Raw genomic sequence first — 26,082 nt, 5'->3', positions numbered from 1 at the left:
TTCAAAAAAGTAGCATGGTCTCAAAAATAGAATTTTCATTAATTAAATCTTTCTGTATCTTTGTTTCCATTTGTTTTCCAAAGACTTCCTCTAGTTCCTCGAATATCAATTTCTCCAGAATCAAGTCAAACCAAACCCAAAACAAAAATTGAGTTCTCTCTAGATAATCTAGAGACAAACTATGAGGCAGATGAGAAATTAATAACAGATACATGGCAGCAGACTTCTTTAGCAGTGTCTCAGATGGTAAGTAGGGCTTAATACTACAGTTCCTTCTGGTAACACATGAAAGTATTATTTTTAGATATTTTAATTCCTCTGGTAAGTCAGTAAGTATCAATGTTGGCAATATGTTATGAATTGGTATGATTTTTTTACACAATGTTTGTTAATAAGCATAACAAATTTTTACTGCCAAAACTTTCTCTTTACCAGAAAGAAAACAAGAAAGATTGAATTGCAATCTGCAAATGTTTGAGATCAAAAAAGAGCTAAGCAACATTATTTTCTATTCTAGGACAGGATCCCCATTAAAGCAGCCTAAAGGGCAAAAGGTCTATGTAGGAGTTTATAATGTAGCCAGTACAGCTAGATTTTCTAAGAAAGGGGAAGAGATTTTTATGTGAAACTGTCCAAGTTATGCCTGGTAGAAATAAAATCTAAATTTTAAAAGTTTATAGAACAAAGAGCAAAAAACAACACACAAACATCTAACTTGTAAGTTTCTGGCTCACAACTTTGACTAGGCAATCTACTTCAGTCATCTTTAGGTCAAGTATTGTTGTCCTCTCTACAACGGAAAACTAATATCAGAAGGACTTAAAATGCATTCAATGTCACCCAGCAGGTAAGTCTCAGAGATGAACTTTGGTCTTGGGTTTCTAAGATTTCAAATTGAAATTTGTGTTCATTTCATCTTTGAGAGATAAAGTACTGATAGTTTATTCATATAAGGAACCCATGCCAAATCAAAAGAGAAAGGAGCAGAGATTTAATCCAAGCTGAGATTTCACTCAAAACAGTAGGCTTTGATGATTATTGTTTCCTCACCTTCAAATCCTGAGTTCTCCAATGACATTTTCATTGTTGTTCTATGCCATCTCCTTGTTTCCCTGAATATCTACAGAACGATAACTTCAGTCAATGATGAACCACACATATAATGGCAATGCCCAAATTCCTCATGTCTAATGGCTTCCTAGCCCATCGAATTAAAAGCAGTAAAAAAAAAAAATCATAGGTGACTTTTTAAAGATGTCCTCTTGAGTTTTAATACCAGCAAAATGAAGGAGAGCTATTGGGGAATAATCTTACAAGCGCTCTAGGATGTCCTCACCATATTTAGTTCCCTAAATCTACATTGCTCAGAACACATCACTGACCTGAAACAACTAAGGTTATATTTCATTTAAAGCAATGACAATTTATCTTAATAAAAGATTAAATGGAACTGTAGGGCAGAGCCATAGCACTGCCAGTAGGGCTTTTTCCTTGTATGTGGCCATTTAGGGTTTAATCCAGAGCATCTCAGATGGTCCCCAAACCTACCAGGAGTGATTTCTGAGTGCAAAGCCAGGAGTAAATCCCAAGTGCCCCTGGGTGTGGCCCAAAAAACAAGTTCAACTTTGTTTATTTTATTAATATACTGCAATTTATTTAGCGAGTTTGCTTTAAAATATACTTGGATTTCCACTTTGGTGCCGTCATGAATTCTGGTCTGAACAACATTGTTCATGTTCACTCATGTGCATACGAACACAATTATGCACATGTGTGAGTGTAGGAGTATATAAACTTTCTTTAATGTCAGTGAACAATACTTCAACTTTCCCCATTTTACAGAAGCAGAATAAATTAAGTGACTAGACATCACAAATTATGTCTGCAGTTTTACTCAGTCTTTCCTTATGCCCAAACCACACAATTCTTTACCACTTAATTGTTTTCAGCATGAACAAATCAACTCACCTTTTCCTCTTTCCAGAGCACTTTAGCTTTTCTTGGCTCATTGCCTTCCCATATACATTTTCAAACAACTTGTTAAGATCCATGAAAATATTGACTTGTAGAATTTTTACAGAAACTATTTATTAGAATATAAATATTTAATTTCTTACTCAGTTTTATTAACAAATTATATTATCAATAAATTTTTTTGTTTTTGTTTTGTTTTGTTTTGGGGTCATACCCGGCGGTGCTCAGGGATTACTCCTGGCGTTATGCTCAGAAATTGCTCCTGGCAGGCTCAGGGGACCATATGGGATGCCGGAATTTGAACCATCGACCTTCTGTATGAAAGGCAAATGCCTTACCTCCATGTTATCTCTCTGGTCCCTCAAATAAAATTTTTTATCCATAGAAGTTATCATGGTATTTTTTTAATTTTATATTATTCTAAAATATATTGATCAGTTTTCTAATGTTGACATTATATTGAATTTCCTGGAATAAGTCCACTTAGAACAAATAATACATTATAATGAAACAGCATATTTCTTGTATAATTGCTTAATTTTGGGACTAATTTTTAGGATTATGAAATCTTTGTTTATGAGTACAGAAAGTTATCTATAGTTCCTATCTGTCTAATACTGTCCTGAAAACACTTAATATACAGCTATAAAAAAATAAACCTCATAAATCATGTTAGAATATAGTTCCTCTTATTTTTGTTTTTGGAAGATTTTATAAAAACTGAAAATCTTTATTTCTGAGCTAGTCTCTGAAATGTGACATTTGCTAAGAAATAAGTCTATAGTTTTGTAGGAAATTTATAGAAGGATTTTTGTGATCTCCTTTCACCCACAGATCCATTTTTCCATAATAGTATAAGATACTTTAATTTTCTCTTTCCAGAAGAAACTTGGATTTTTTTAAAGTTATATTTTGCTTTAAAAGGGAAAATTTTCCACTTTCAATTTTTCAAACTAGGCATAAAATTACAGAAAATGTGCTCTTAAATTTGTATAAATTACCACAGTTTACATAACCTCCCTGTTAATTCTGATGCTGACTGTTATTAGTCCTACCTTACACATTTACCATAAGTAAATTTATCAATTAATAATCATTTATTTGAAGAACTAACTTTATGGGGTTTTTTTTGTTTTTTTGGGGGGGCCACACCCGGTGACTCTCGGGGGTTACTCCTGGCCTATGTGCTCAGAAATCACTCTTGGGGGCCGGAGAGATAGCATGGAGTGGAGGTAAGGCATTTGCTTTGCATGTAGAAGGATGGTGGTTCTAATCCCAGCATCCCATATGGTCCCCCAAGCCTGCCAGGAGTGAGTTCTAAGCATAGAGCCAGGAGTAACCCCTGAGCGTCACTGGGTGTGACCCAAAAACAAAAACAAAAAAAAAAAAAGGAAGAAGAAGAAGAAGGAAGAAAGAAGAAGAAGAAGAAGAAGAAGAAGAAGAAGAAGAAGAAGAAGCAGAAGAAGAAGAAGAAGAAGAAGAAGAAGAGAAGAAGAAGAGAATAAGAAGAAGAAGAAGAAGAAGAAGAAGAAGAAGAAGAAGAAGAAGAAGAAGAAGAAGAAGAAGAAGAAGGAGGAGGAGGAGGAGGAGGAGGAGGAGGAGGAGGAGGAGGAGGAGGAGGAGGAAGAAGAAGAAGAAGAAAAGAAATCGCTCCTGGCTCGGGGAACTATATGATACTCCAGGGGATCGAACTGAGGTCCTTCCTGGGTCAGCTGCATGCAAGGCAAACACCCTTCCACTTTGTTATCACTTCAATCCCAAGAACTAACTTTTAACATTATTAACTCCTTCTACTTTTTTTTCCTTTATTTTATTCTAATTAGTATCTTTGGATCAATTTAGTCTTCTCTAGAGCTTTGAAATAGAGGTTATTTACTTGTTTTCTTGTTTTACTATATTTACTTGCTATAAATTTCCCTGAGACTTGCTGCCATGATATCTGAGAAGTTTTGTTATGATTATTTTCTTATTATTTTCCAGTTTAAAACATTCTAGAAGTATATGTTTAATTTTTAAATTAAATTAATATTTTAATTTTATTACTTTTATTTATAGATTAATTACCTTTTAATGGAGGTGACTCTTTGTGGTACAATTTTTATAATAAATTTTATTATGAAATGTTCTGTGTGTATATCTTGAGATATATTTATACAATGGCTACACTTTAACCTTCTACAGTTTTAGAAATATAGCTTAATCTCTCTGTGTCTTTCTTTCATTATCCATACCATGGGAGACATTCTACTACCTTTACTTTCTAAAATTGTTGCAAAGATTCAGTGAAATAAAGTACATACATCATTTTTAGAAATTGTAACATAATTCTAATATGTCAGATTATTTCAAAGTTATATTCTTTAATGATTTTTGCAAACCAAATAGAAAGCTCAGGAGAAATATTTTATCTCTAGCCTTTATATCCTGAATTTTTATGTGTTTAGAAGAGATTTATAACTTTAATGTTACATCATCTTCTGGGAACTTTGAGTTCTAAATATGACCAAAGTGATTCAGTAAATTATTGCAAGGAAAATAGTACCAGCTGAGATCAGTTAAATTGCAATTGGAAATCCATTAAAATAGGTTTTCTTCTACACAGCGGTTTTACTAAGAGTTACCCATTGAGTATTCTATGTTAATTTTTAGCAAAATTTTACTTAATTAGCAGATATGCAATGATTTCAAAGAAATAACTCATACTTAACGCCCACAATGCCAAGGGATTATTTCTAGAGTTTCTCCAGCTTTAGAAGCTAGATTGTTGGATGTATTGTGAACTATGTTAATTTTTTGAGACCTAAAGGACTTGGAGGTAGGTGAACCAGAAAAACTATAAATGATAGCAATTATCATCATCATCATCATCATCACAAGATTGTTTACAAAGGAGAAAAATCCAATTTTAAAGGAAATTGCTAACTTACTGTGCTTTACAAGAACAAATTCAAAAATGAATTGCTTGCAATTTAAGGGATAAATGTTAACAAGTTTGCTTTCAGCTTTACCAAGAATTTGAAAGTACAGTATGTATCATGAAATCCATTTTTTTATCAAAAGGGCATCTGATTTAAAAAAAAGTTTACTCTCTGAAGCTTTCCTGTATCCCACAAAGATTATATTGACATTGAAGAAGCTGTAGCTATAGTCTAATAGAATATTATTTTCTGAAGCAGTGTCGTTAATAATTATTTCCTGGGTATCCCCTCCGAGCATGGCAGCTATAAAGAATTCCAAGAAATAGAACTGGGTCAGCTCTTGGGAGTAATAGAGCCCATCCAGAAGGTAGAGATGACAAGCTCATAGAACAGTTGAAGACACTTCCCATGAATGTTCAGTATGGCAAGAACTTGGAGGGGGCAGAAATTGTTTGGTCTAGTTCACTCACTTTGTTGGTGTTTTCTTTAAAGCTAGATACTGTGCTTCTTGTATCTTTTCGTTTATACCCTTCCACCTGCCTTTTTCTTCTTACCTCTCAATCAATTGTCCCCAGAAATAATGTTGCATTTGTCATTATGTAAATATATAAATGCTATATACTACATATGTCTACAAATAACAATTTTTATTTATTCAATTGACATTTTTATTAGTAAATACATCACTGTGAACCTGCAGTTATTAACCAATTGTTTTTTATGGAGATGCTAAGGTTACAAGTCATATGTGTCTAAGGTTTCAGCCTCTATGGAGCTGTCTTGTGGTGTGCCAAGGTTTACTTTCTTTCTCTGAGGACATTGTTTTCTCAGCCCTCACTTTTCTTGCATTATACCCAGAGATGCTACTCATCTGCAGGAGCATTTGGATCAAAGAGGGCAGTCATTCCAAGTACAAGCACAGCCCTCAAGAGTAGTATTCTTCACTGCCAAAAGCTCAAAATACAACTGAGTGTAGAGATGGAGCAATCTCTGCAGAATCTACCCTTCCTCACTGACCGCCTGCTTCAGGGTGACCACACAACTCATCTTAGAAACCAGGACATTTGGGAGAGTAACTGGAAGGGTCTGCTAAGATGAGAAGAAGCTAAAAGTTTTCAGAGAAGAGAAAGCTAAGAATCTATTATGAGGCTAGCTGGTGTAAAAGGCCACCTTCAGAAATGGCACATCTGGATCAGAGCAATAGGACAGCAGGTGGAAGTATATTTCTCATTGACACTTTCAGATTGTGACAACTTCGTAGTTCTTCAAACATTTTTTTTTTGGCTCGGTGTAGGTTATGGGGGTAGCAGGGAGTTGCTTTCAAGTGGTTCTTGGGAAATCCTGGGACTTTCCCAGAGATTCTCAGAAAACCCTGACCAGTAGTTTAGTGTAAGGCCCAAGGATACCATGTTGCTCAAAATCTGTGCTACCAGGACACCCAGGTAAGCCTGGCAATGCACTAGGTCCACAGCAATAGGAATGCAGTCAATCCATGTTAAGTCTCCAGCACCAAAAATCATAATGTAAGCCCCACCAGGAGTGAACTCTGAGCACACAGACAGGAATAAGCCCTGAGGTCTCCTAGGTATGGATCCAAAACTAAGTTAAAGGGTATTTCTCTCTGGGATAGTGTATATAGAGGGAAAGCTCAGAATTCAAATGCGTACAACCCATAAATTGCATGAATTCCTATAAATTGGTAGGGGTGCTTAAAAACCCTTACACATTTTATGTTCAAACTACCGACTTGAATAGCACCTATAAGCAGACACTAGCAGGATTAAAATTTCATGGAGAGATATGATTAGGAGGAACTGTCTTAAAAACCCTATGGATTGTAATAATATAAAAATAGTAATGACAAAAATGAATATTGAGAAACACTGTATAAGGGATGCTCTATTCCAAAGGCCAAGAGACAATAGGCATCTGGAAGACAAGGCATTTGCATACAGAGAGTATAGGCATAAACTCTACCTGCATTTGATTCTCAGCACACGTAGCTCCCCAGTCATTGCTGTTTGTACCCCTGGATGCAGCTATGTGAAGTAAAGTGTGGGCCTGTAGAACTAGTGCACTGCCAGGCTCACCTGGGTATCCTGGCATCACAGATTTTGAGTAACATGGTATCCTTGGGCCTTGCACTAAACTGCTGGTCAGATTTGCTGAGAATCTCTTCTCCCTGCCACCCCCTCACACCATGCCTGGCCAAAAGGGAAAAAGAAAATGTTTGAACAACTCTGAAGGTGTCAATGAGGAAAACCAAGAATGTTTTGCAATATTGAACTGGCAAAATTTAAGAGTCTTTAAATGGTTGCAGAGAAATCACTTTTTGGCATGGATCAGATTTTCACCTGAGTAAATTTTCCACTGTGAACTCCATTAAGTCTGATGTATGGCAGGACTTGCTTGTTTGCAGTGATGAGGTCCTAATGGAACTGGGTGATGATAAAATTCAAATAGCTCTCATATTTTGTAAACATCACACTCACTAAGATACTGCTCTTTTATACAACCAGTTGGCTGCTGAAATCCATCAAAGACTAGAAGAAGAAAAAGAAATCCAGCAGGCAGAACAAAAGGAGAGATCTCCTCCAGTGAATATAAATAAAAAAGGCAAAAAGGAGTCACCCAAAGCAAAAAAAGAAGAAAAAAAAGGAAAAGGTATTTATTTATTCAGAGCCTGTGTTGTCCAAACTCAGAATACTTTGGCCTTTACTTTGTAGGAAAGAGGCATTTAACCCAACTAAAATGCCATTCCTTCTGTTTAACTTGAAGACCTAGTCCTCTATAAATTAGGCTGTTGCTTGGCAGATAATAAGGAATCCAAGTCCAGCATAACCAGTTTATCCATTAGCCTAATGTATCCAGAGTAAAAATCAGCCTCAAAAACAGTTTTGAACATGTTAAAAGGGTCCTAAAATGGCTGCAATCTGAAAACTGTGCAGCAGGAGGCTAATAATTGCTCTAGAGACCAAGAGCGGGTGTTGTAAAAAGACTGAGTTTCAGATGCAAATTAATTCAAGCAAGTACTTCTTCCTTCTGCTTGGAGTCCTTGTGCTGTGATCTCTGCCTTAGAGACATGATGGGAAAAAAAAAAGATAAAAAGATAAAATGTTTGATCCAGGGAAGACTTCCCATTAACCTCTTTTAATTCATTTTTTTTTTTATTTTTTTTGTTTTGGGCCACACCCATTGACACTCAGGGGTTACTCCTGACTATGCTCTCAGAAATTCCTCCTGGCTTGGGGGGACCATATGGGACTCCAGGGGATCTAAGTGCAGTCTGTCCTAGGCTAGCACAAGGCAGATGCATTATCTCTAGCAGCACCACTCCGGCCCCAACCTCTTTCTTTTTAAATTGTTTTATTTTAATTAAATAATTTCTTTATTTAAACACCATGATTACAAACATAATTGTATATGGGCTTCAGTCATAACAAAAACACCCCCCTTCACCTATGCAACCTTCCCATCACCAATGCCCCCATCTCTTTCCTCCCCTACTCCCCCCCCACCTGCATTTGAGACAGCAGATCCTCTACATTCCCCACTCACTGACATTGTTATGATAGTTCTCAGCGTAGCTATTTCTCTAACTGCTCTTACCAGTCTTTGTAGTGAGCTTCATATCTTGAGCCGGTCCTTCCAGCCCTCAACTCTGGGAATTTTTCAATGTTTTTAATTTTTCTTAAAACTCATAGATGAGTGAGACTATTCTCTGTGTGTCTCTCTCTCTGACTAATTTCACAGAATAGATTCCATGTATAGAAAAATTTCATGACTTCATCTCTCCTGACAGTTGCATAATATTCCATTGTGTATATGTGTTGCAAGTCAGTCCCTGATGGGGTTGACTGATGGAGGGATGAAGGATGAGGCCTTTCTCCTCCAGCTCGGACCACATATCTGTTACCCTGTTCAGCCGGTGGTTCTGAGGTGAATGCGGCGGGAAGAAAGCCAAGAGGCAGTCAGGCTTCCGAAGAAAACAGCTCTTTATTCCGTGAAGAGGCCGAAACCAAAGGCCCCAGAATAGGCCCCAGGAAAAAAGCCCTTCGCCTTTCACAGACCCTTGTTTTATACCCCAGAATCAGGTACCACCCAATGGTGGGAGCAGAATCAGGTGCCACCCTAGGGTGGGAGCAGAATGCCAGGTCACACCTTAGGGTAGGGCACAATCACCAATCAGGGTAGGGTCAGTAACATAATAATCCCATTGAAATGTTTACATACACAATATATATGTACCACATTTTCTTTAGCCATTCATCTGTTGAAGAGCAACTTGGTTGTTTCCAGAGTCTGGCTAATGTGAAAAGTGCTGCGATGAATACAGATACTCCTCGATTAATGACCAAGTTCCGTTTCAACTTGGTCGTTAAGTGAATTGGTCATTAAGTGAGGAGCTGCATGTACCATATACAGTAATACTGTATATGCATAGTACTTGACAATACAGTATTCTGAATAAGTAAAATAATGAGAATGAAAACTTCCACTTGCTTTAATTTGCATAGGTTGTGTAATTTACACAGAGTACTGCAATGTATTACAGAACATAAAGTTAGTAAAGTAGGTACATTGAAGCACCAAAAACCACAGTATTGTACTGTAAAGTGTACAAGGTGAAAAAAGGATATTTAAAATAAAATAAAATAAAATAAAATAAAATAATGGTGAAGAGATGGTCGTAAGTGCGAGCAGTTGCTAAACAGGTAGGTGTTAAGCGAGGAATATTTGTATAGTTGTGAGGAAGAGATTTTTATATTGGATTTTTTTGTTCCTAGGGCATATCTTTAGGAGTGGTAAAGCTGGAGCAAATGGGAGCTCAATTTCCAGTTTTTTGAGGAATTTCCATATTGTTTTCCATAAGGGCTGGACTAGATGACATTCCCACCAGCCGTGAATGAGAGTTCCTTTCTCTCCACCTCCCTGCCAGCACTGATTGTTCTTATTCTTTGTGATGTGTTCCAGTCTCTGTGGTGTGAGATGGTACCTCATTGTTGTTTTGATTTTCATCTTCCTGATGATTAGTGATGTGGAGCATTTTTTCATGTGCCTTTTGGTCATTTGTATTTCTTCTTTGAGAAATTGTTCATTTCTTCTCACTTTTTGATGTAGTTAGATTTTTTTCTGGTTAAGATCTGTCAGTACCTTGTATATCTTAGATATTATCTGATGAGTACTTGGTAAGTAGCTTCTCCCATTCTGTGAGTGGCTTTTGTATCCTAGGCATTATTTCCCTTGAAATGCAGAAACTTCTGAGCTTAATGTAGTCCCATTTGTGAATCTCTGTTTCAACTTATTTAGAGAGTGCTGTTTCTTCCTTTAAGATGTCTTTAGTTTCAATGTCCTAGAGTATTTTACCTCCGTGTTGTTATACATACCTTATGATTTCAGGTCTGATATCAAGTCTTTAATCCAATTCAGGGGTCCTCAAACTTTTTAAACTGGGGGCCAGTTCACTGTCCTTCAGACTATTGGAGGGTCTGACTATAGTAAAAACAAAACTTATGAACGAATTCTTTTTTTTTTGTTAATTCTAAACATGGTATTTCTTTTTTATTTAAACACCATACTTATAAGGTTATTCATAATACAGTTTTTTTCACAGATAAAATTGCTCATGATTGAATTACAGTCATACAATGTATAACAACATTCACCAGTGCACATTTCCCCCTGATAGTGTCAACAGTGTCTCACCCCCCCTGATGCTCTCTTCCCTCCCAACCAACCACCCTCTCCCCCTACTTTGGAGCATGCATTTTACTTCACACACACTCTCTCTTTCCCCTCTCTCTTTCTCACTCAGCATAACACTCTCCATGTCTATATATGTATAAGCAAAATTTATGACTGCATTTTTCTAGCAGCTGCATAGTATTCCATTGTGTAGATATATCACAGTTTTTTTTAGCAATTTATCTCTTTTTTAAAATTTTTTTTATTTTTTATTTTTATTTTTTTAAAACTTAAATATATTGCTATTTATTGAAAATATTTAATTCTACATTAGCATATAAAATTTTATTGATGAAAGCTTGATTTTAAGTATCTTTAATTTTCTTTTTTTTAATATAATTTTTATTTTGATCATAGTGTCTTACATATTGTTGACAATAACATTTTAGGTACATATTTACATAAAATCAGGGGGGATTCCCATCACCAAATTGTCCTCCCTACCCTTCCGTTTTTGTCCTACCTCCCGTTTCCTCTTCCCTCACCCCCAGGGCGGCTAGAATATGTGGTCCCCTCTGTATCCAACCCACTGCTTAGTAGTCTTGCACCTGTTTGGTCTTGATGCCTCCCTTATCTCCCCCTCTAACTGTAGGCAGGACTAGCTAGTTCAAGTTGCGTGGTTTTACCTGAAAAAGAGAAGATAAATAAACTGGGGTAAGAGTCTAATACTCCCAAAATGGGCGGAATCCTTCTAGAGGCTCTCATCATCGATTTGGGGGATGAAGGAGAGAAAGAAGGTGAAACACTCCACCAGTACCAAAAAAAGTGTCAATTATCCAGTGAGGACTCCAGCTATATCGATAAGCACCACAAAAAACAGATGAAAAACAAAACTAAAAACAAACAAACAAACAAACCAAAAACACGCCATGGTCTTGGAATAAGAAACATAGCATAGCACATAATGAAAGAAAAGAAAAGAAGAGAAAAAAATAAGTATAATTGGGGACAACGATTTCAATAATCACACCCAAACAGAGAAATCGACCAAAATAGCTAGGTAAATAAAAATAATAATAACAATAATAAATGAAGGTAAAAATATATATATATATATAAAATAACCAAGGTTTTGTGCTTTTTGTACTTTTGTTTTTTCCCCTCCTGCCCTGGCACAGTAAATATTGGGGTCATTCGAAAAGGAATTCACTTGGCCTAAGAAATATGGGGTTTCTCCGTCCTTGGAGTATACTGTCATGGGATCAGCTCTAGAGTTTGCTCAGGATCATTTATCCTCCCGGTGGTGTTTTTTTGGTGTGTGGAAGACTTCTGTTCTGTCCAGGGTGATACACTCAGAGCTCTGTGTTTAGAGGTCTCAGTATCTGCACAGATCCTGAGGTGGGACTTATGATGGAGTCAGTCTTTATGGTTCTAGAGGTTCTGTTACCTCAGTGTCGTTTTAATCCATCTTCTGTGGTTGGTGACCTTGGTCTTTGCACTGAACCTAGGATGGCACCTAGGATAGCGTCTTTCTTTGTGCTTCCAGAAGCCCCATTCTGTTGCAGTTGTCTCTGTCAGACCTTTGGGACTGGGGATCATGCTTATTGTGCAAGTCATAGTTCAAACCCTAAACTAGGGCTTTTTTATTGGTCCCAAGATGTATACTGTCTGGTCGTGGTTCTAGTAGCCAGTCATCTGTAAGTCACGATCTTGGCTTTTGGACCTACCAAAGGGTGCCTAGTCTTCTGGTTTTGTCTTGTCGTTAGCTGGTAAGGTAGGCTAATCTGCTCTAAGGTCAAGTTGTTCACATTTTCCTCGTTGTCAGGATATCATGTTAGAGCTGGCCCTTGTTGTTGACCCCGCAGTATTAAGGCTGTCCCGGATGGAGTTTGTTTCCTGCAGCTGTTGTGAAGAGCTGTGCCGATTCTATGTCTGGGATCCAGGGTTCAAGGCTGGATAAATGGTATCTAATCATCTGAGGTCTAAGTTGATTCCACATGACATATTATCAAGGTAGGAGATATCCCTGTATTGTAAACAACTATGAGTTCCTATCTCTAGTAGATAAGAGCTCTTTTTTTATAAGTAAGATTTCCCCTTTATTTAGTGTGTCTTTGCAGGGGGAAGTGGAGCTACGTTGTATTGTCGGTGTAGTTGGGGGTGGACAGAGGGGATAACAGACACAGGTCACATACCCAAAAATGATAAAAAAAATAAAATAAAATAAAATAAAATAAATAAAAATGTATGTGCTCGCAAATGTATATATAGGACCAACATTTAAAAAAATAAATAAATAAATTTAGGGGAAAAAAAAAAGAACTAAAATGAGTTAGCGAAATTTTTAAAGGACCAAAGTGGTGCAAAAGACTACCTTACATTTGGGTGAGAGCAGGTAATGAGGTGGTGTATTACAGGTCTTATGCCTATGTTGGAAGTACAGTTTTTCCCATTGTCTTTTGGGTTTTTCTTGTGATGTGTGGGTTCCCAGGCATCTTCCTATCACACCCCCTGACCTTCTTCAGGTTGGTAAAAATTTGCGGCAGGGAGGTCTTGGAAGAGTTCTTGCATTGGGGATACTTTTGGACCTAGGTCCGGTTTCAAGAAACAGTCCACGTTAGGGGGAGTTGGTAGGGAGGGCCTCGCAGCATGAGTCCACAGGGGAGTTGGCTGTCTTTTCTTGCCTGGGACGAGGTGTGGGTTTGACTGGGTGTCCCTTCTCTTGGGTGCTGGGTACTGGTTCGTTGGGGTAGGAGGTCGATCTTGTTGCCTAATAGATTAAGGACTGAGGGTGAAGTGTTTTAATATAGAGGGAGGTCTGGATGGGATTGAGGGGTGGAGGGATAGTTGGATTTCCAGAGGGGGGAAAGGGTAAGGTGTATGGAAGGGGTAGGGAGGGAGAAAAGAGAAAAATACATTAGAAAGAAAGGGAGAAGAGAAAGGATAGAAAGTAAAGAAAAGAATAGAAAAGAAAAAAATAGCTAAGAAAGTGGTGAGAAGAGAGGAGAAATAGCAAGGGAATGCTAGTTTGCTTGAATGTGTTCAGTGAATAGAACATGTAGTTTGGGCCAGTACGTCGCTGTTACTGCTTTGGTGGTCTGACTGGTCACGTGCTTGAAACCCTAAAAGAAGGTAAACCTAGAGATAAAGTGTATGTTAAAGAGTTTTCTCGGGGCCATCTCATAGTGCAAACTGGGCATGGTATCTCGTGTGGTATCCCGAGCTGCCAACTTAGCTTGTCCGCCCTTTGTATCCAAGAACGCCTGTGGACAGAAAAGCTGAGAGGTTATTTTAAATATAGTAAGATAGAGGCATTAATACGTATTTTTATGGGATGTTTCCATTGGAGTCAGTGGTTTGGCATAGTATTCTTTACCTGTGTTCCTGTATACGATCTCTACAGGATTATTATGGGCCATTATTGTAGAAGGTTGATTACGTACCTGTTCTCTCTATGCTGCTGTTCTGGTGTTGCTGTTTTCTTTGTGGTATAATGTGTAGTCGAGAGTTTGTGTTGTTCCTTTTTCATGTGTTTTGGGCACTGTTCCCAGGTATATGTTGACTATTACAATGATTGGAGTTTCTACCCTGTTAGACCCTGTTATTTGATTGTTAAGTATTAGTTGTGATTGAGATGTATGTTCTATGTGCTTCAGAATAGTGCTACCATTCTGTGTTTATCTTTTGTCTTCTGACTTACTTCGTTTAACATAACATGATCTAAGTCCATCCACGTTGCTGCAAAATCTGTGATTGTATCATTTCTGACTGCCATGTAATATTCCATTGTGTATAGATACCACATCTTAATGATCCATTCATCTGTTGTTGGACATCGAGGTTGGTTCCAAGATTTGGCTATTATACTGAGTGCTGCGATAAATAGTGGGGTGCACACGTATTTTGGAATGAATGTTCTTCCAACTTGGGGGTATATACCTAGGAGTGCAATTGCTGGGTCAAAAGGGAGCTCAATTCTGAGTTCTTTGAGTACTCTCCAGACTGTTCTCCATAGATGTTGGACTAGGGGGCATTCCCACCAGCAGTGGATGAGAGTTCCCTTCATACCGCATCCACGCCAACAAAGATTGTTCTCAGTATTTTTGATGTGAGCCATCCTCACTGGTGTAAGGTGGTATCTCATTGTTGTCTTGATTTGGATCTCTCTGATGATGAGTGACGGTGAGCATGTTTTCATGTGTTTGTTAGCCATCTTTCTGTCTTCTTCAGAGAAGTGTCTATTCATTTCTTCTCCCCATTTTTTATGGCTTTATTTGGTTTTGAGGGGCTCAGTTTTCTGAGTGCTTTGTAAGTTCTAGATATCAGCCCTTTATCTGATATGTCTAGTGAAAAGATTTTTTCCCATTCTGTTAACTGTCTTCTTGCATTAAGTAAGGTTTCTTTCGTCATGCAGAAGCTTTTTAGTTTGATGTAGTCCCATTTGTTTATGTTTGCTGCTAAGGTTCTTGCCATTGGTGCTCCATTCTCAAAGACCTTTTTGATATATAGGTCTTCGAGTGTTCTCCCTATTTTATTCTCGATAAACTTTATAGATTCAGGTCTGATTTCAAGGTCTTTGATCCATTTTGAGTTGACTTTTGTATAAGGAGTGAGGTATGGGTTGATTTTCACTTTCGTACATGTGGTTTTCCAGTTGTACCAACACCATTTGTTGAATAGGCTTTCTTTGTTCCATTTCAGATTCTTGCCTCTTTTATCAAATATTAGTTGGCTGTATATCTGGGGGTTTATGTCTGGGAATTCTGTCCTGACCCACTGGTCTGAGGTCCTGTCTCTGTTCCAGTACCATGCTGTTTTGATTACTATGGCTTTATAGTATAGTTTCAAGTTAGGTAAGGAGATTCCACCCAGCTTCTTGTTTTTCAGTATGTGTTTGGCTATCCTGGGTCTTTTGTGGTTCCAGATGAATTTTATGAATGATTGTTCTAATTCTTTAAAGAATTGTGTCTGGATTTGGATAGGGATTGCATTAAATCTATATAGGAGTTTGGGTAGGATAGTCATTTTGATTATGTTAATTCTACCTATCCATGAGCATGGGATGTTCTTCCATTTCTTTAGATCGTCTTCAATTTCTTTCTGGAGTGTTTTGAAGTTTCCCTGGTATAGGTCTTTCACTTCTCTTGTAAGGTTGATTCCTAGATACCTGATATTTTTTGATACTATCTTAAATGGAATTGTATTTTTAATCTCTCTCTCCTCAACTTCATTTTTTGTATATAGAAACGCTACTGTCTTTTGTGTATTGACTTTGTATCCACCCACTTTGCTGTATTGGCTGATAGTTTCTAGGAGTTTTACTGTGGACTCTTTAGGGTTTTTGATGTATATCATCATGTCATCGGCAAATAGAGATAGCTTGTGTTCCTCTTTCCCTATTTGAATTCCTTTGATTCCCTTCTCTTGTCGGATTGCTATTGCTAGGACTTCTAAGGTTATATTGAATAAGAGTGGAGAGAGTGGACAGCTTTGTCTAGTTCCTGACCTTAGTGGGAATGCTTCTAGTTTCTCGCCATTAAGTATAATGTTGGCTGTAGGCTTTTCATATATAGCTGTAACTATCTTGAGGAAAGTTCCTTCTAACCCTATTTTGCTGAGTGTCTTTAACATGAAAGGATGTTGGATTTTGTCAAACGCCTTCTCTGCATCGATTGATATGATCATGTGGTTTTTGTCTTTCATGTTGTTGATGTGATGTATCAAATTGATTGATTTGTGTATGTTGAACCAACCTTGCATTCCTGGTATGAATCCCACTTGGTCGTGATGTATGATCTTTTTGATGAAGTGTTGGATTCGGTTTGCTAAGATTTTGTTAAGTATCTTTGCATCTACGTTCATTAGTGAGATTGGTCTGTAGTTTTCTTTTTTGGTGGTGTCTTTGCCTTCTTTGGGAATGAGTGTGATATTAGCCTCATAAAAGGAGTTGGGGAGGATTCCTGTTTTTTCTATGGTTTGGAAAAGCCTATGGAAAAGTGGTAGTAAGTCTTCTTGAAATGTTTGATAGAATTCACCTGTAAATCCATCTGGGCCTGGGCTTTCGTTCTTAGGGAGTTTTTTAATTACATCTTCAATTTCCTCTGAGGTGATTGGTCTGTTTAGGCTTTCTAGATCTTCCTTTTCCAGTCTTGGAAGAGGGTGTTTGTCTACGAATCTATCGATTTCTACTGGGTTGTCTAGCCTAGTTGAGTATAGTTGTTCATAGTATGATCTCATAATATGTTGTATTTCTTGGGGTTCTGTTGTAATCTCTCCCCTTTCATTTGTGATCCTACTGATTTGGGTGTTTTCCCTCTTTTTTTTTTGGTGAGTTTTGCCAATGGTTTGTCTATCTTGTTTATTTTTTCGAAAAACCAACTCCTGGTCTCATTGATTTTTTGTATTGTTTTCTTAGTTTCGATGTTGTTTATTTCTGCTCTGGTTTTTATTATTTCTTGCCTTCTGGTTGTGGTTGGATTTCTCTGTTACTGTTGTTCCAATTCTTTGAGGTGATCTTTTAAACTGTTGGTTTTGTTATTTTCTTGTTTCTTGACATAGGCCTGTATTGCTATGAGTTTCCCCCTAATTACTGCTTTTGCTGTGTCCCACAAATTTTGACATGTTGTCTCTTCATTGTCATTTGTCTCAAGGAATCTTTTTATTTCTTCCTTGAGTTGTTCTTTGATCCAGCAGTTATTGAGCAGCATGTTGTTTAATCTCCAGGTATTAGTTTTTCTCCATTGTTTCTTCTTGACATCAATTTTGACCTCTGTTGCATAGTGATCTGAAAGGGTACTTCTAATGATCCTTACCTTTGTGATCTTATGTAGGTTGGCTTTGAATCCTAAGACATGGTCTATTCTGGAGAAGGTTCCATGTGGGTTTGAGAAGAATGTGTATTCTGCTTTCTGGGGATGGAGGGCTCTATATAAGTCTATTAGCCCCAATTCTTCTAGTTTTTCATTTAGGGCTTTTATTTCTTTGCTATTTTTCTGTTTGGTGGATCTGTCTAGTGGTGATAGTGGAGTATTTAGGTCCCCTACTTTTATCACATTTCCCTTCATGTGTTTCTCCAGATTGGCCAGTAGTTGCCTCACATATTTTGCTGACCCTACATTGGGTGCATAGATATTGACCAGGGTTAGTGTTTCTTGGTCTAATGTTCCCCTGATCAGTAAGTAGTGACCCTCTTTATCTCTGATCACTTTCTTGAGGTTGAATGCAATTTGGTCTGATATAAGAATAGCTGTCCCTGCTCTTTTTTGTTTTCCATTGGCCTGAATAATTACTTTCCATCCTTTGATTCTAAGCCTATGCTTATCCTGTAGCTGTAGGTGTGTTTCTTGTAGACAGCAGAAGTCTGGTTTATTTTTCCTAATCCAGTTCTCTACTATGTGTCTTTTAATTGGAGAGTTTAGTCCATTAACATTTAGGGAAATTATTGAGAGAGAGGACTGTTGTGCAGTTGTGTTGTGTAGGGTGGTTTTTGTTACAATCGGGGGTTTGGATTGTGTAGTTCATCTCTGAGTAGGTTGTTTAGGATCGGTTTTGTTTGCACAAATAGCTCTAGTTCGGTCTTGTTTGAAAATGTTTTTAGTCTGTCCTCCCATATGAATGATAATTTTGCTGGGTATTGGACTCTAGGTTGGAAGTTTCTTTCATTCAGTCGTTTAAATATGTCATTCCACTGTCTTCTTGCTTGAATTATTTCAACTGGGAGATCTGGTTTGATTCTTATGTCCCTACCTTTGTACTTGAGGTTTTTTTCTCTCTTATTGCCTTAAGAAGTTCCTCTTTCTCTTTGTTTTTTGCCATTTGAATTACTATATGTCTTGGTGTCGGTTTATTAGGATCTATTTTATTAGGGACTCTCTAGATTTCTTGGATTTGGCCTGAAGTTTCATTCCAGAGGGTGGGGAAGTTCTCTGCTATTATCTCTCTGACTACTTGTTCTTCCCCTTTCCCTATTTCCTCCCCTTCTGGTATACCCACGATTCTTAGATTGTTTCTTTTGTCCTTGTTCATTAGGTACTGGACTTTTCCTTCCAGTGCTTTGCCTTTTATTTCTTTGTTGGTTTCTTGTTCATTTTTTTGTTTGCAGTTTTCCTTCGAGTTCTTCAATGTGTTTCTCCAACTCTGTGTTTCTGCTAGTAAGGCTTGTTACTTTGTCTGTTAATTCCTTCACTTCTTTTTGTATGGACTCTCTCATGATCTTTAACATTTCTTCTTTAATTTGGCTGATTCGTTCTTCCATAGATATCTTATACTCTTTAGCTAAGGTTTCTCTCATTTCTTTTATTAATTCTTGTGTTTCCTTCCTCATTGCTGCTTTTAGGTCGCCTTCTCATGGATCTGTGCGTTTTGGCGGACTTGGAAACTTGTTAGGGTTTGTCTCTGTATCATCAGATCTTAGGGATCTCTTTGATTTACCCATAATTCTTTGGTTTATTGGTGTGCTTTGGAGTGCTGTTCCTTCCAGTGTCAGCCTGTTTCTATCACCTGTGGTGTGGGAATGGGTCCCCTCCCTGAGGATGGATCTAGTGGTACTATTGGGTGGGCTTGCTGCGGTTTGGGTCCTCCTGTGGTCTTTCTGTGGCCTCATTTGTTGCTTTGCCCTATTGTTGTCAGCTAGTGCTGATAGGTAGGAGATAGGTAGGGCACGTTCGTGTGGTTGGCGTGGGTGGGCATAGCTTCCCTACCTTCCCAGGGGCAATGGAAAACCAGCAGGAGCAGGGTGGTCTTCTGTAGCTTCCCTACCTTCCCGGGGGCAAGGGGAACCCGGCAGGAGCAGGGCGGCCGTCCACGCAGTTGGCGGAGTCTCCCTACCCTCCCTGGGGAAGGGGAACCCAGCAGGAGCAGGGCGGCCGTCCACGTGGTTGGCGGAGTCTCCCTACCCTCCCTGGGGCAAGGGGAACCCGGCAGGAGCAGGGCAGCCGTCCACGCGGTCGGCGGAGTCTCCCTACCCTCCCAGGGGCAAGGGGAGCCCAGCAGGAGCAGGGCGGCCGTTCACGCAGTCGACGGAGGTTCCCTACCTTCCCGGAGGCAAGGGGAACCCGGCAGGAGCAGGGCGGCCGTCCACGCGGTCAGCGGAGTCTCCCTACCCTCCCAGGGGCAAGGGGAGCCCGGCAGGAGCAGGGCGGCCGTTCACGCGGTCGGCGGAGTCTCCCTACCCTCCCAGGGGCAAGGGGAGCCCGGCAGGAGCAGGGCAGCTGTTCACGCAGTCGGCGGAGGTTCCCTACCTTCCCGGAGGCAAGGGGAGCCCTGCAGGAGCAGGGTGGTCGTCCATGCGGTCGGCAGAGTCTCCCTACCCTCCCAAGGGCAAGGGGAGCCCAGCAGGAGCAGGGCGGCCGTTCACGCAGTCGGCGGAGGTTCCCTATCTTCCCGGAGGCAAGGGGAGCCCGGCAGGAGCAGGGCGGCCATCCACGCGGTCCTATGAACGAATTCTTATGCACACTGCATATATCTTATTTTGCAATGAAGAAACAAAACAGATACAAATACGATATGTGGCCCGCAGGCCATAGTTTGAGGAACACTGATCCAATTGAATTTGACCTTGTTGCATGGTGTTAGCTAGAGGTCTGAGCCTTTTTTTTTTTTTTTTGGCAAGTGGCTGACCAGTTTTGCCAACACTACTTGTTTAAGAGGCTTTCCTTGCTCCATTTTGCATTTCTTGCCCATTTATCAAAGATTAATTAATTGTATATCTGGGGAGCATTCTCTGAATACTCTAGTCTATTCTGCTGATCTGAGGGTCTGTCTTTATTCTAATACAAAGCTGTTTTAATGACTATTGCTTTGTAATATAATTTAAAGTTGGAAAAAAGTGATGCCTCCATATTTCTTTTCCCAAGAGTTGCTCTAACTATTCTTAGGTGTTTATTGTTCCAGATAAGTTTCAGGAGTATTTTATCCATGTCTTTGAAGAATGGTATGGGTTTCTGGGAGGGGAAGTGAAGCATGTGCGTGGTCAGAAGCAGAGATGACAACGGTTCCTCCTCCTAACCCTGCAGGACAATTCTGTCCCACAGGTCAATGGCGGGTTGTGTCCACCCCTTAAAGAGATTGCATTAAATCTGTACAATGCCTTGGGGAGTATTGCCATTTTAATTATGTTAATCCTTCCAGTCCATGAGCAGGGTATATGCCTCCATTTCTGCATGTCCTCTTTTATTTCTTGAAGCAGGGTTTTGTAGTTTTCTTTGTATAAGTCTTTCATATCTTTAGTGAAGTTGACTCCAAGATATTTGAGTTTGTGTGGCACTAATGTAAATGGGGTTGTTTTCTTAATGTCTATTTCTTCCCTCTCATTATTGGTGTATAAAAAGGCCATTGATTTTTGTGTCTTAATTTTGTATCCTGCCACTTTGCTATATGAGTCTATTGTTTCTAGAAGTTTTTTGGTAGAGTCTTTACCTTTATCAAGGTGATATTAGCTTTGTAAAAGTATCATGTTATCTGCAAACAGTAAGAGCTTGACTTCTTCCTTTTTTATCTGGATGTCCTTCATATCTTTTTCTTGCCTAACCGCTATGGCAAGAACTTCCAGCACTATGTTAAATAGTAGTAGTGAGAGAGGGCAGCCTTGTTTTGTACTGTATTTTAGAGATAAGGCTTTTAGTTGATCTCCATTGAGAATAATATTTGCCATTGGCTTGTGGTAGATTGCCTCTACTATACTGAGAGAAGTTCTTTCTATTCCCATCTTGATGAGTTCTTATAAGAATGGGTGTTGAACCATATCGAATGCTTTTTCTGCATCTATTGATATGATCATATGGGTTTTATTTTTCTTTTTGTTGATACGATGTATTGTGTTGATTGATTTATGGATGTTAAACCATCCTTGCATTCCTGGGATGAAACCTACTTGGTCGTGGTGAATGATCTTCTTGATGTGACATTGGATCCTGCTTGCCAGAATTTTGTTGAGGCTCTTTGCATCTGTGTTCATCAGGGATATTGGTCTTTAGTTTTGTTTATGTTTTGTTTATGTTTGTTTGTTTTTGTTTTGCAGCACATCTGCCTGGTTTTGGTATCAAGGTGCTGTTAGCTTCGTAAAAACTATTTGGGAGTTGTTCTGATTCTTCAATTTCATGAAAGAGCCTGAAGAAGATTGATAGAAGTTCCTCTTGAAAGATTTGAAAGAATTCATTAGTGAATCCACCTGGGCCTGGGCTTTTGTTTTTGGGGAGACTCTTGATGACCATTTAAATTTTTTCAGTAGTGATGTGTCTGTTTAGATATGCAATATCATCCTGGTTTAACCCTGGAAGATTATAAGAATTTATCCATTTCCTCCAGGATTTCATGTTTTGTAGCATAGAGTTTCTCAAAGTAGTCTCTGATTACCCTTTGAATCTGAAGTATCTGTAGTGATCTCCCCCTTTTCATTCCTAATCGGGTGTATTAGATTTCTCTCTCTGTTTCTTTGTAAGTTTTGCCAATGGTTATTAATCTTGTTTATTTTTTTTCAAAGAACCAACTTTTGCTTTCATTGATCTTTCAAATTGTTTTTTAGTTTTTCATTTAATTGATTTCTGCTTTAAGCTTTGCTATTTCCTTCCACCTACCTATTTTTGGTTCCTTTTGGTGGTCACTTTCTAGTTCTGAAAGCTCTGTCATTAAGTTTTTTATATATCCCCTCCTTCCTTTCTGATGTGTGCTTACAAGGTTACAAATTTTCCTCTTTGTACTGCTTTTATTGTATCCCCAAAACTCTGATAATATGTGACTTCATTGTCATTTGTTTCCAGGAATGTTTTGATTTCTTTTTTGATTTCATCTCAGACCCACTGGTTGTTCAGTAGTGAACTGTTTAGTTTTCAGGTGTTAAAGTTTTTCTTCTGTGTTTCTTTGTAGTTCACATCTAATTTCAGTGCCTTTTGGTCTGTGATGGGAGGTTATATAATTTCTATCCTCTTGACATTATGGAGATATGCTTTATGGGCCAGCACATGTGGTGTCTATCCTGAAGAATGACCCATGTGCATTGGAGAAGAATGTGTATCCAGTTTTCTGGGGATAGAGTGGGGATAGACATATATATATATATATATATATTATTCAGATGTGTTCCTTGTAGGCAGAAAAATGTTGGATTTACCTTTTTAATCCGCTTTGCCACTCTGTATCTCTTTTTGTTTGTTTTTGTTTTTGTTGTTTATTTTTGTTTTGTTTTGTTTTAGTTTGGTTTTTTTTTTTTTTTGGTTTTTGGGCCACACCCAGCGTTGGTCAGGGGTTACTCCTGGCTGTCTGCTCAGAAATAGCTCCTGGCAGGCACGGGGAACCATATGGGACACCGGGATTCGAACCAACCACCTTTGGTCCTGGATCGGCTGCTTGCAAGGCAAACACCGCTGTGTCATCTCTCCGGGCCCACTCTGTATCTCTGAACAGGTGCATTTAGTCCATTGACGTTGAGAGAGATAATTGTCATGGGATTTAGTGCCATCTTTGTGTAGACATTTAGTGTATTATTGGTCTTTCTTTCCTTAAAGTAGACCTTTCAGCTTTTCTTTTAGGGCTGGTTTTGAGTCTGTAAAATTTCTAAGCTGTTGTTTATCCGTAAAGCCATGCATACTTCTTTCAAACCTGAAAGTCTGGCTTGGCGTAATATTCTAGGTGAAGCACTCATTTCATTTTATTGTGACACTATATCCCACCACTGCCTTCTGGCCTTGACGTTTTCGTGTTACAGGTCTGCTGTAAATCTTAAGGATGTTCCTTTGAATGTAATTTTCCTTTTTGACCTTGCTGCTTTCAGTATTCTATCCATATCTGTGGGATTAGTCATCTTGACTAGAATGTGTCTTCGGGTGCTTTTCTTTGGGTCTCTTTTAGCTGGTATTCTTTGGGAATGCAGTATTTGGTTGCATGCTGTCTAGTTCTGGGAGTTTCTCAGTAATGATTTCCTTAACTGTTGATACTTCCTGGGGATTTTCTTCCTGGGTCTCTAGGACTCTAATGATTCTTACATTGTTTCTGTTGAATTTATCAAAGACTTCAATATTTATATGCTCATATTCCTTGAGTATTTTTTTTATTGTCAATCATTTGCTTTCAGGTTTTTTTTTTTCAATCTCTTCTGCTGTATTGAGCTGTTCTGTATCTCATATTCCAGCTCATTGATTCTGTCCTCAGCTTCTGTTACTCTGTTGGAGAGGCTTTCTATTGTGTTTTTTATTTCATCTACAGAGTTTTCAGTCCTGTTATTACAACCTGGAGTTTTCTGATTTCTGTCTTTGTGGTCTGTTCAGCTCCATCTATACTTTCTTTGAGTTCTATGAACCTCTTCCATATTTCTACTCTTAAGTTCCTTATCTGAGAAGCTAATTAGGTGGTAGGCATTTTTTGGATCATCAGAACTGCCATCTTCATTTAATATTTCTGATGTTGGCTTGCATTGTTTCCTCATTGTCATGTTTGCTGTGTGTTTTTTTCTACGTTTTATGGCGGAGTTCATTTACTAGAGATTCACTTCGCTGCCACACTCCTCAGGTGTTGGTTTCAAACCCGCAGCAATCAGGCGCCCTCAGTAGTGGCAATTTCAGAGCACTTCAGACTTCCTTCGGGGATTCTGTGCTGAGTTGGTCTCAAACCCGCGGTGCTCAGGTACCCTCAGCAATGATGTTGGTGACCTGGACTCACCCTGTTCAGGCATGTCCAGGGCACCTCAGTCTCTCAGCTTCCTTCCCAATAACTTCATTTGTGGCAAATTCTACCATAAACTTTAGCCTCCGTTTTTAGGCTACTAATTGAACAGTTTTTGACAAGGCTACAGCTGAAGAAACAGAGGTACATGGGCAAAAGTCACTCCACCATAATGGATCATAGTAGTTGTTCAGTGCCTACTACATACAGTATACCATGTTGAATACTATACAAAGGTGAATTAAACATACAAACATGGTCCCTAATTTTCAAGACTAGTAGTCTAGCAGCAGAGATAAACATTTGACACCTCCCTTTAGGCTCTATAGACCCACAGGCTCTTTTTGCCTCTCATCTTAAATAGAAACTGGTCAAGGATATATGCAGGCAGATATAACTTCTGCCTAGGCACAAGGGATACAGCAAAGGACAGGGTATCTTGGCAAGCTCTCCCTACTCTGTGAAGGCCAGGGACAGTTGTTAAAGAAAGAGAAAATGGAAAATGAGTGACATCTAAGCATGCAGGGGTGGGTAGAAGTAAAGGGTTTGGTATGTAGAAACAATAGAAAGAGTTTGATTCTTCAGAGAACATGTGTTTCAATAGCATGTTGTCTTCACCCTTGGGTATGATTTTTAGCTTTAAGAGATAAAGTCAGTAAAGAAACAGCACTGGGATTTATCTTGGCAGAAGCTGTTTTGGTTCAGTTCCTTCTGATGGGTTTCTCTCTCCAGTAATATTTCTGTCCTGCCTTTCTATGAAATGTGCCGCTCAAGGACTATAGCTTAGCCTTTCCTTTAGAAGTGAGAAGTACAAATCATTGTTCCCAGTTCTGAGTCCCAACCACAATCTCATAAGAGATATTTGGTTATCCTTGTAAAATATTCACCAGTCCCCAACACAGAAGGCCACCTCACTTAGGGGTCTGAAAATGTTTCCCAGATTCCATATATGTAAACAACCATGAGCAACATTAAGAAAAAGTACTGAGGGGCCGGAGTGGTAGCACAGTGGTAGGGTGTTTGCCTTTCACATGGCTGACTCAGGACAGATATCCCCAGCATCTCATATGGTCCCCCAAGCCAGGAGCAATTTCTGAGTGCAGAGCCAAGAGTAACCCCTGAGCACCGCAGGATGTGGCTCAATAAAGAAAAGAAAAAGAAAAAGCACTGAAGGGCTGCAAGAGAGTTAGTACAGTCAGTAGTACACTTGTCTTGCATAAAGCCATCCCAGGTTTGGTCCGTAGAATCCCAGATAGCCCCCAAACATTCAAGGAGTGATACCTGAGCACAGTCAAGAGTGGTCCAAACCCCATAAAAGGAAAAATGCACTGAGGGTAAGGACATCTCTATCAATAATTCAAAGCAAATAAAGTATAAAACACCTACCAGGAATATGCCTAATGAGTCCACCTCAGAAAGTAAAAATAACAAAATCAGAATTAGAAGGAGTCTTAATTTACTTTACTGGAATAACTGATTGAGCCCAATCCTTTAATTTTATAGATGGTAAAAGAGAAATCCAGATATCTACCATTGAAGCTAAGTCTTTTATTACAATTGCTGGTTTTGCCATGATTCCTTTGTTTCATTTTGCCTTTCTTTATAAGATTTAAGCTCCTTGTGACAGCCCCTCAAGAAAGATTTACAATACTATAAAATGAGACTGTAATTCAAATCACACATTCGCAAAGACTAATAAGTTCTTTTAAACTCTCTTTTGGAATCACTGCAGAAATTGTAACTCAGTGATAGTTAAAAGAAATTCAGTAGCTGAAAAATATTTTTGATTTTTGAGTCATAACCAGCAGTACTCCACCAGTTTGCTCCTGGCACTGCACCCAGGAATCACTCC

The 26,082-nt window shown here is 38.8% G+C and overlaps 1 protein-coding gene across 1 annotated transcript in view; it reads left to right on the top strand.

Moving 5' to 3' along the window:
- Positions 1 to 26,082, top strand: part of SPEF2 (sperm flagellar 2) — a 191,489-nt gene that overhangs the window by 116,903 nt on the left and 48,504 nt on the right. The window contains 2 exon segments of the mRNA XM_049769039.1: positions 84 to 246; positions 7,412 to 7,556. Of these exon segments, the coding sequence (XP_049624996.1) occupies positions 84 to 246; positions 7,412 to 7,556 (308 nt within the window).

The sequence above is a fragment of the Suncus etruscus genome, chromosome 2 (genome assembly GCF_024139225.1).
Source record: "Suncus etruscus isolate mSunEtr1 chromosome 2, mSunEtr1.pri.cur, whole genome shotgun sequence".
Taxonomy (NCBI): Eukaryota; Metazoa; Chordata; class Mammalia; order Eulipotyphla; family Soricidae; genus Suncus; species Suncus etruscus.
Note: the sequence above shows the minus strand (reverse complement) of the source record. Positions and strands in the feature narration are given on the sequence as shown.